This window comes from Prunus persica, chromosome G1 (assembly GCF_000346465.2).
Source record: "Prunus persica cultivar Lovell chromosome G1, Prunus_persica_NCBIv2, whole genome shotgun sequence".
NCBI lineage: Eukaryota > Viridiplantae > Streptophyta > Magnoliopsida > Rosales > Rosaceae > Prunus > Prunus persica.
The window spans coordinates 46,503,261-46,513,903 of record NC_034009.1 but is presented as its reverse complement, the minus strand read 5'-3'; the positions used below and the strand labels follow the sequence as shown (position 1 = coordinate 46,513,903).

The 10,643-nt window shown below is 37.3% G+C and overlaps 1 protein-coding gene across 1 annotated transcript; it reads right to left on the bottom strand.

Annotated features, from left to right (window-relative positions):
- On the bottom strand, positions 648–10,256 carry LOC18790745 (importin-4). The gene is made up of 21 exons (XM_007225339.2): positions 9,768–10,256; positions 9,510–9,642; positions 8,293–8,429; positions 8,135–8,180; positions 6,616–6,828; positions 5,907–6,410; positions 5,685–5,819; positions 5,364–5,579; positions 5,196–5,285; positions 4,864–5,108; positions 4,668–4,756; positions 4,197–4,237; positions 3,780–3,810; positions 3,576–3,698; positions 3,275–3,492; positions 3,058–3,153; positions 2,836–2,948; positions 2,471–2,606; positions 2,230–2,334; positions 1,392–1,792; positions 648–994 (listed from the first exon to the last, which is right to left on the bottom strand). Exons 1-20 carry the CDS (start codon positions 10,040–10,042, stop codon positions 1,592–1,594), a joined length of 3,147 nt encoding a protein of 1,048 aa, XP_007225401.1. The 5' UTR covers positions 10,043–10,256; the 3' UTR covers positions 648–994; positions 1,392–1,591.

Genomic DNA, 10,643 nt, shown 5'->3' with positions numbered 1-10,643 from the left:
TATACAATTAAGGGAGATTCTTCAATAAGTATTTTATGTTAATAATTTGTTACATATTTCTAATCTCGACTGTTGGATTGCATGTATATTGCATATTAAATCTACCAATATATCTAATGAATGCAATCCAACCTTGAGATTAGAAATATGTAACCAATTCTTAACTTAAATACTTATTGGAGAATTCCCCTACAATTAAAGTCGCATAACACCTGCAATCATACCAAAAATGTGTTTTAGCTGGAGGTTTTGGAGAAATATATTTTTAAATCTTCTGCTGGCTACACAAATGTGCGAGAGTAAAGAGGATCCTTGAATTCTTCCTTGGCCGATTCTGGGAGTTTGTGAAATTCTGTCTCCTGCTTACTAGATTTAACCAGCAACCATTCACAAAACAAGTTTAACTTTGATAACTTGAGACTATTGGAGCAAAAAATTTGTAGTGTTTGGGAATAGCCAAACATGGTTTAGATAGGCTGTTAGAGATGCTCACGCTCTTAGTTACTATGTCCAACTCAAAAGTAACCGATTTATTAGAATTCTAAGGATCCTAAGCCTCTACATTTAGAGATGGTGCATTAGTTGCAGATGCTCGGGATCCGAACTCTTCTAATGACGTTTGTTTATTAAAATTATAAGTGACCTTGTTAGAATTAACATCGGCAATTTAATTCTGCAAGCAAAAACTTACAGACAAGCTGTTATACACAACACAATGCGGGTACACGTCATCTTTCACTAATTCTATGAAGGGTAAGGTGAAATTTTCAAACCTATAATAAAACCCACAAGGGCACAACCTCAATCTCTTAAAACAAATATTACAAACAAAAACAAAAAAAAAAACAAAAATCCACATGACCGCTGAATATACCCAGAAATTGAGGGGGGAAAAGGAATACTATTGGAAACAAAAGAAACAAATGAATAGAGGAAGAAAAAAGCATGTATCTCCAGCCTTGAAAAATGGAGGTAGTACTGGAAGGTGGATCACCTGTAAGAATGAACAAAAACATTTATAGAAGGTTAATGCAATTTGCAACATTCAGTATATGCATGAAAATTGTATCGATAAATGGGAGCAATACCAAAAAGCTTGACTACATGTATAGCCTTCTCACTTTCAAGTAAATGAAATATTCAATGACTACATGTATCAGAACTCAGACATCGAAGAATCAATTTGGAAGAATATCCCGATCATTCTAAATTTCTATGTAAGTTCAAGTTTCCTGGTCTGCATTTTCTTCCCAATAATTACACTGTTCAGTATTAAATCTAAAAACTTCCCTAACTATATAGTCTTTTGTTTACTAACTATTCAATATTATGCTCTGTTTCTCTATTCCACACCCATTTGGTGATTTTCTCGCAATACGTCATACGCGTACCTTACAGGATGATGCCCTCCTCCCAGGATTCAGCCATCCCAGCTAAAACATGGGAATAACATACCAGCCTTTGGATTGGAAAAAATCTCAGCAACAAAATCAAACAAAAAACCAATGGAGAAGAACCACAATCACGGGCTCAATCAGAAAGCTTCTTGTAGCAAATGCAACGAGAAGTCAAGTCACTGGCTCACTCTGAATCAGCTTTTTGGAGCAAATGCAGCTAGGGCATTTGCATGCGCAGGGGAGAGGTTGCTCAAAAGGGGCTGCATTTGATGGCCATACAGTGAAACCAGGTGAGAAAAAGCTCTGCCTATTTGTGCTTTTACTTCAGGAGTTTCAAGTGGTGATGCCACAACTTGAGCAAATACATTAACCAAATCGGGGACTAGAGAAAGAATCTGCTTGGAACATAAAAGGAGTGGGTAAGAAACTTCATGTCACTTACTTTTAAAAAATTTAATAAATATAAAAGAGAAAATAAGAAAAACTGAAAAAAACCAAACTTTAGCAACTTCTAAGATTACCCAATACATAGAGAGCTTTGAAAGAAAGATCCCTCAGCATGTGTACAATATACATTCATATATACAAGAGGGATCCCTCAATAGAAGCTCACTACATATATATTCTCTCATCTGGATGTCGGCACGTTATTATCGCTCGGACGCCAAGGTGTAGTAGAAAATACATGGCTTCCGCACTGTAATAACGTCCGGACATCCGCATAGGAGAAAATCTGTAAACATATATATACGAGAGAGAGAGAGAGAGAGAGAGATCTTTTCATTCTAGTCTAAACCAGTCTCAGATTGAAATCAGCAAACAATTAACTGACCTGGCCATTAGATGATAAAACAAGAGTTGAGACGCAACTATATACTGCCATAGACTCTTCATGATCTTCTTTTAATGGAAGAACCTTCAAGAAAACAGGAAGTACCTGAAAAATTAACAAACAGATCTCAGCAATAATAAGCCAAAGAAATCATCTTCACTAACATTGTGTCCTGCCAAAAAGAAAGAACGATGAGAAGATGATATAGTTTTATGTCAGAAAATTCCCTCAGGATAACTACCTGATTTAATGGGATGGATTCAGGGTGCACCATTATCATTCTTGCCACTGCACCGGCTGCATTATCCCTAACAGCATCATCTGGCTCAGATTCTCCAAATAGCGGGTAAAGTCCACGCAGTATATCACCATAATATCTGGAATTTGATTAAAGAAAAAGCAAGTGGAAGGCAAATGCTAGGTTTAAGAGTATAGGTTTCAATGCCAAATTAACTGCTAAAAACAACATAATTTTAAAGATGGTTCATCACATGCCTACAATACCTGAACACCCAACAGCCAAAACACCAATCAGAAGGTAAAGAAAATTCCAAGTGCAAAATAAGGAAAGAGGAAAAGAAATTATAGTCTTCACATAAAGGATACTTCAATGTCCCCTCACCCCCATTTTTGCACAACTCTCCAACACAAAATGCAGCATTCCTCCTATTGGTTGCGTCTGATGATGCTAATTCTTTGAGTACTAAGGGCATCACCCTCTGAAATGAGATACAAATTTTTAGAAACTAGCTTGATGTATTCTAGAGCTCATTTATATTCTAATTTTCTTTTTAAATGAAAGTTTATACAAAAGTTCAATAAGATTACGTCGATATATCCAGCAATTGGAGCACCCATGTCCTGAGCAACTTCAGCAAGGCAGGCAACAACCATTGTCCGATCTTGCAGTGGGCGCGAAGCTCTCTGAATACACCAATAGGTCAAATTAGTAGAAGTTATTTTTAAAATAGTAAAAGTTGTAACTGAAAGAAAATTATAGTAAGATCATGCAACCAAATATGCTGTGATGTTTGTTCCAACGCACCGCGAATTTCATTAAAGGTTCAAATAGCGTAGCAAATATAGGTGCAAAATGAGGACCCATTGACTTTGCAAAAGCAGGAAGAAGGTCAGAAACTGCGTCCATCAGTTCTTCATCATGTACAACATCATCATCATCAATTTCCTCATCGGATGCTGTCAGCTGACAAGCTGATTCCTCCCGAAGCAGTACCAGAGTAGCATCAACAAGCCGAGGCACATCTGATACCACATTACATTATTTCATCAGCATTTAGAAGTTACTTCAAGCAATAAAATAACGCTCAACTATAAATCATTCTTACAAGGCTCAACAGCCATATATCCATAATCCTTGATTATGTCAGCAAGGCTCATACAAGCTTGAGCAACAACTTCCTTGTCATCATCTTCAGCCATAGTCTTGATAAATATATTCATCACAGTATCTGCACATTATGAAGAATTTGATTATACTACAACAGGAAAACGGAGTACAAATATTTGCCATTTTCAATTCATGATCTTACCTAGAACTTCCTTAGCCCTTGCTTGTCCTTCCTGCAAAACAAGCAGTTTCAAAAAATTTAATAGAATATTTTGGCACCTAATAAATTCAGATAGTCTCAACTTTAACCTAAGGTGGTTAAAAAAGAGGCGGCTCCAAGAGGCACTTTAACATTACACATTAACAAAGCTAGAATATGTAAAATGGTCAATTTTTGCAAAACAGAATAACAGGATCTGGCATGCCCTATGCTCTCGCATCTACATATCAAAACTAGAATATGTAACATGAAACAAGTTTGCAAAACTGAAGTCCTGTGTCGTATCATAATAAATAACACCAGCCATAATTCACACATGGATGTTACTAGATAAAGACAATAGCTCTTTCGAAGTTCAGAGAAACCAGAAACATGGAGAAAGAGATTATTGCCACTAACACTATGATTCTGGTAAACTGCCTGCGCTGCTACTAAAATATCTGCATTTGAAATCAAATGAACATGGGTTGTTAATAGAGGAGTGATACTAAATGGCATACAATCTACAGAAAAACAAGACAAAACTACACAATATAAAATTAACCCTAGTAGCACCAAGACCATGCAAATTTCAAGTACCCTCTAAAAGAAGGACCAGTTGACAGACAAGTGTGTCCGTTTATACTACTAAATCATAACAGGGAAGATCTAAACATGAAACTACAAGTGTCCCCATACTAATTAGAAGGTTCCGCTTGTTAATGATAGAATGATGTTATTCTACAAATAGGTAGATATCACTATATGCAATGCTAAACAATGAGAAGAAAAAAAATAAGCAAAACGCACAGTGGAGATAATTCATGTCACAAGCAGATAATTGCTACTGTCCTAGCATGTGCAGATACGGACAAAAAGTATGCAACTCACGTTTCAGAGAGATGATTGCCTGAAGCCGAACATCTTCATGAAAATACCCTGAGTGCCGTACTAGAATCTTAAATGATTCCTCCAAATAGCTTAAAGCAAGTCAAAGATCCCGAAATAATATTTTATACATTCAACATTGTATTTTCGTAAAATAAGATAACTAACCAAGTAGTCAAATAAGATGTTAAAAGGATACGGTCCATATGAGGTCTTCGTATGTAGTGCAAATAAGCCAAGAGCTTGAGTTGCAGCTGCCTTCTCATCTAAAACACCTGTTCTTATGCTGATATTTCGGACTCTGGGCTCATCATGAGCTTCATCATCAGATGAAACTCCACCAACACCATTTATATTTTCGTCATCAGACTCATCGATGTCCACTGCAGATCCATCATCAAGATTGCAGGAAGAAAATGCGAGGGGTACAACATGAGGAAGATACTGTTTTCCAAAGAAGAAAAATATCATGAATATGGGCATCAAGTGAATTAATTACACTAACCTTAAACCAACTAAATCCTTCCAAACCTGTATAAAGCCATCATCCAAAATTTCTGCCACATTACTAAAGAATCCATGAGTATACTCCCGAAGCTCACTGTACTCCAATCCAAAACCCTGTGATAATACTAGGCATGTAAATTAAAATCATTGAGACAAAATAATTATAATCAAATGGAGAAGAAATGTAGTTACAGAAATTGCAGCTTCTATGTATGGGGGTAAAATCGGTTCCATCCCAGTTCTCCCCACAGACATTGCAACTATTCCAACTAATTCAGTAGCTCTTGCTCGTGAACGAAGATCCACATCATTAGTAAGAACCAAGAAATTTTTCATCAACTCCAAAACCCTTTCAGCATATGGAACGAATGCCTGTTCAGCAGCAGATGCAACTGAACCAATCGCAGACTGCAATATGATGCAAAATAAAATAAAATCATTCAGTAAATATTCAAACTACAAAATGTTCAAAAAAAACATTTGAAATCTTTAGGCCAAAGAAGACCACCATACCATGCATGTCTCCTGCAAATTACGAGGGCTATTCTGAAGGGCCCCCAGTAGTTTTCCCATCAACGGATTAAGGAAAGGAAGAATTTCCTCACCCATGTTCTCGCAAAATGCTGCCAAAGCATAATATGACTTTTCCTGCACATTTATATTGTTTCAGTCATACCACATACATACAAATGATCTACAACAATCTTGTAATTCCCTTCCATCTACCAAACATACCTTCACTTCGTCAGATGTGTCCTCAAGGGCATTCAAAATGCAGGGAAGTACACTTTGATAGTGAGAGACAATTTCAGGCTGCAAATGCTCAGCAAACTGACCCAATGCAAATGACGCAGCCCCTCTGACCATTTCCTCAGGATCTCTCAAAGCGCCTAAAACAATATGAAGAACTGGATCCAACTTATCTTTTATCAATTCCAAACAACCCTCTGAAATGACACCTAAAGCAGTAACAGAAGCTTCCCGATATTTTGGATTTGCATTCTGACTGCTTAGAGAAGAAAATTCTAAAACAGGGTGGAAAACATGCTTTGGTATGTTCAAAGCCATAGTGTCAATAACTTCTGCAGCAGCTCGATCTGGAGCAAGATCATCATCTTTATCTTCATTATTCGATTCTGCAAGCAATGGGCACATAACTTGCAGAATAGGGATGACCAACTTATGCTTTTTGAGGGAACTGGATTTATACTTCGCTAGCCACGAAACTATCTGAATTGCCTGAGAGATAGCAAAGCAACGACAAAGACAAAGAGAGCGCACACTGAGAGATAGATAGGGGAGAGACAGAGACAGAGACGGAGACTTTATCTATCTAAATGCAGGTAAGTTAGACTTGTGAGCCCAACAAATTTGCATCTCAATCTCAACCAAGGATTGAGAGCATAGAGAAAATACAAGGAAAATATTCACCCTTTTTACTAACCTGGTGACGTGTATTAGATTCCAAACTTTGACTTGAGCAAACGTCAAGAGAGAATTGCACAATGGATTTAACAGATTCCCCAAGAAGAGGTGCAGGAGATTCAATCAACTCATCAAAAATTTCAAAAGCAATAACAGCGACATCTTCCTCGCCAGCTGCAAGGCACTGCCTTGATACATTTAAGATGCTAGGAATGAATTCTCGAAACTTGACCTGCATTGGTATGAATAAGATAAATACCAAAAAATAAAGAACTGATGAGTTGCACTGGCAAAATCTTAGCTAACATGCAATGCAAGAAATTAGGGAGATAAACAGATTGCTTGGAATAAAATACCAAAGGAATAAGATCATCATGTTTTGATAAACTTAGGATCATATGTTCGAATAGTGCAGTATTTTGATAGATTAGCCTTCTGTAGATTAGCTTTCTGCAGCTTTCTATAGATTAGCTTTTTGTAGTTTCTATTGCTCTTTCTCGTTGGGCCTGTGGCCCTCTTAGCCACGATTATTTTCATGTATCCTTCTCTGTCTTTGGCAATATATTATCATTTCTTTTCCAAAAAAAATTATGTTTGAATACTTAATCTGATTATAGGGTGGTTATTGTTTGGTACAAATTAATACTGGGAAATTGAGCTTTAACTTTAATTCCAAAATTACCATTCACTGTCACCCATGGTTTTGATAAGGGAGAGTGATTCTCTTATGAAATTCTATTTCGAGGATTCAAAGAGGATTGCCAATCCTTTTCTTGAAGTGTTAAATCACATTACGGCCTCACTAAGAATCTCACTCTGAAAATCGGTACTTTCATCAGCTATAAAAAAGCATAACCAACCATAATCAGGTTCCATGGAATTTAAGCATCATTACTTTCCCTGGCCGACATACCAAATGAGCAATCAAAGTATTAGCCGCGCTAAAAAATATTGCAGCCAACTAGACATGGAATATATAATCATGTTCACTAGATAAAATACATCAAACTCAACATCACCATGGGACAACCAGACCTATATTGTAAAAAAATGTCACAAAACAAGGCAGTGCAATGCAAGACAAAATCTGAGCTAAATCAATATTACTCTTGCCAAAACCATCAAGAGCATTTTCCATCATACTAACAGAAGGCTGAATTTTTTTTTTCTAAATCAAGAAAAGACAACTCCTGTTCTTAAGGTGATAGATAAGGATATGAATACTATAATAGTTGTAAAAGATTATATTTCAAAAGGCTTATCTGCTAAGTGCTTTCATAGTTTCAGCCTTCATGCTTGAGGTACTTTTCTTGCTGCCTTTTAAAGTGAACTCACTATAGGAACCTTACCACTTCAAATATCATATTAGGTTGTCCAACTTACCCAAGTATAAAGATAGAATAGAAGCAGATGAACAACATTGAATTACGTACTGTTATTACATAAATAAATAAATAAGATACACACAAGAAAAGTATTTATTTATTATGCTTTACTTTCATTTATAACATAAACAGGCAGCATGAATAGAAACTCACCACTTCATCCCCATCATGAGTGAATTCCAGAAAAGACCCCACTGCCCTGGAATAATAATTAAAAGATTCCAATAAGCAAATACAAGCTAATCAAGTGTTAGAAAAAGAAGCACAAAATTATCAAAATTATAATAGATATATACGATGATAAGCATTACTTGAGTGCAGCAACTCTGACACGGGTGCTCGTCTCATCCTGCAAGCATTTCAGAAGAAGAGCTTGCAAATCTGCGAAATGTGGTCGAAATGTATTCCCTATTGTTTCAGTCAAAGAGCTGAAAAGGATCAATGCCACCTTATTCCAACCAAAGTAAAACCAACCATATCAGTTAGTACATTGAATCTGGCAACTGCAGACCAGTATAAATAATAGTGTACATGAACTACTGAATGATGTGGAATGTTCAGATGTTTATGTCTGCTGTTGGTAGACTATTTTGTTGAATATAGTTTCACCTACAAAAAAGTTTGTTTCTTTCATGCTTCAGGAATTTTTCCTCGCAAATCTTTTTTCCACTCAATATAAGAAATCCAGTTGCCCTGTCTCTTAGTCATGCCATGATTGGAAGACTGGTATAGCTACTAAAGTGCAGGTTTGTGTTTGATTTTTGTCTGAAGGGGGAACTAATACTTGTGATATCTTCCAAGAAGAATACCCCATGCTTGTGTTAGTTTTTGGATATGTGTAATTTTGGCTTCACTTTGAATTAATTTTTATGACTAACTCAAAGATGTTATTAATAGGATATAAATAAAGATGCACAGCAGACAAGCTGTCCAATAAAAAACGTGAAGAACCTCCAAAAGCGAGAAACAAGCTGCCTTTTTGCTTGAGTTGCTACATTTTAAATCCCCATGGTATTTGAGCCCCAGATAGAGCACCCATTGGGCATGCTCTACATGTTATTACATAGACTTCTAGATCCTCAATTTTTTTAGAGTTACTGGAGATAGATATGTGGTAAAAAATTCAAACAATATTATGTCTTTTTAATCGTCCCCATAGATTCTCCCTGTCACCACTACCCTGCCACAATTACTAATTTCCATTGTAATTTTCAAATGCATGCCCCAGAAAATTCCACTCATTTTCCATCAGAGACAGCATTCTCTAAATACATATTTACAAAAAGAAGCTATTTTGCTTGGAAGCGTGCCATTAAGCACCATTTTCTCTAAAATCCAACCATATTGGAGACAACTTCCCAGTATACATTGGCGTACATCAATCACTTATAACCCCTTCATGCATGAGATGATATACATACATCCAATGTGCATTATGCCTTCTAATTTTCGCACTGCTGTTAAATGGAGGAATGATAGAGAGAATGCAACAGAAAAAGGGTCTCTTCCTGAATTCAATGGAAATTACCTCTCTATGTTCCTCTTGTGCACTCTGACTGCATTGAAACAGAAAGGGCAGCAAATCCGGCCATTCTCCAGCCGGGACAGCATATTTTGCAACAATGCTAACCACGTTGGCACTCGCACGCCTCACTGGAGGGCTGCAAAAACACCGTGAAAAAATATATATATATTTATCTTCATCTTCTTGCCACACTCCTCAATAAACAAAGCAATTCAAATACATATCCCAAATCAAAACAATGCAATTGAGATAAACTTAGACCTGTGCTCCATGGTGATGCTCTCAATGAGGGACTGCTTAACGAGGTGCTTAATCTGAGGAGAGAGCTTGGCCCAGTGTCCTGTGATCTTCTTCCTCAGAAGCACAGCCGCCAATTGTCTCACATTCGGAGTTTTGGCGGTGCGCAGGTGCTGTACCAGCGCAGGAACTACCTGAGGGTCTTTAGCCAGCCGCTTTATCTGGTCCTCTGCTTGCCGCCGAGCGTCGTTGTCCGGCATCAAGAATTGTATCAGCAACAGCTCCAGTGACTGCGACATGTCGTCTGACCTTTTCTGCCTGCCTCGCTACAATTCTCTAGTGTGTGTGTGTGTGTGTCTCTCTCTCTCTCTCTCTCTCTCTGTGATTTTCTAGGGTTTCTGGTATCGGTTGTGCGACACCGTTTTGGAAGGTCCCAGCGAGGGGAAATGGAGGCTGTGTGTTTGCTGTAGTGTGAGGGTTTTGAGGTTTTTAGGGAGTCTGCTTGCTTTGGAGTGAAGGGTTTTTATACGCTGTGGGGACAGTGGACAGACAAGTGTTGGTAATTTCGTAATTTGAAAATACGGTTGTCGCCAGTGGGGTGGAATGCAGTGGACCCAGGTCTCTCACAGACTCGGACTCGTAGCGCGCTAAATATGTAGAACGGCACCGTTTCACCTAATTCCATGGGACATGCTTTTGACCAATGAGAGTTGTTATTTTCATCCCTTTCTCAAAATATCAAATATTGTAAATATTGTGTTGTTAAATTAAAAACTGGACAGTCCATTTTTGCCCTTTTTTTGGATTCTTTATAGAAATTTAATGTTTAGTGTTTATCTATAACACTAGTACTAAGAATGGGTATAAACCTAAATTTCTAAAAATATTATAGGCTCGTAT

Excerpts from the sequence above, each read along its gene's own strand:
- LOC18790745 (XM_007225339.2), bottom strand. The coding sequence starts at position 10,042 with ATGTCGCAGTCACTGGAGCTGTTGCTGATACAATTCTTGATGCCGGAC. Across the intron at positions 6,411-6,615 it reads AATCTAATACACGTCACCAG|GCAATTCAGATAGTTTCGTG; the intron begins GTTAGTAAAAAG and ends GCTATCTCTCAG. Across the intron at positions 5,109-5,195 it reads TGGATGATGGCTTTATACAG|TATCTTCCTCATGTTGTACC; the intron begins GTTTGGAAGGAT and ends TTTGGAAAACAG.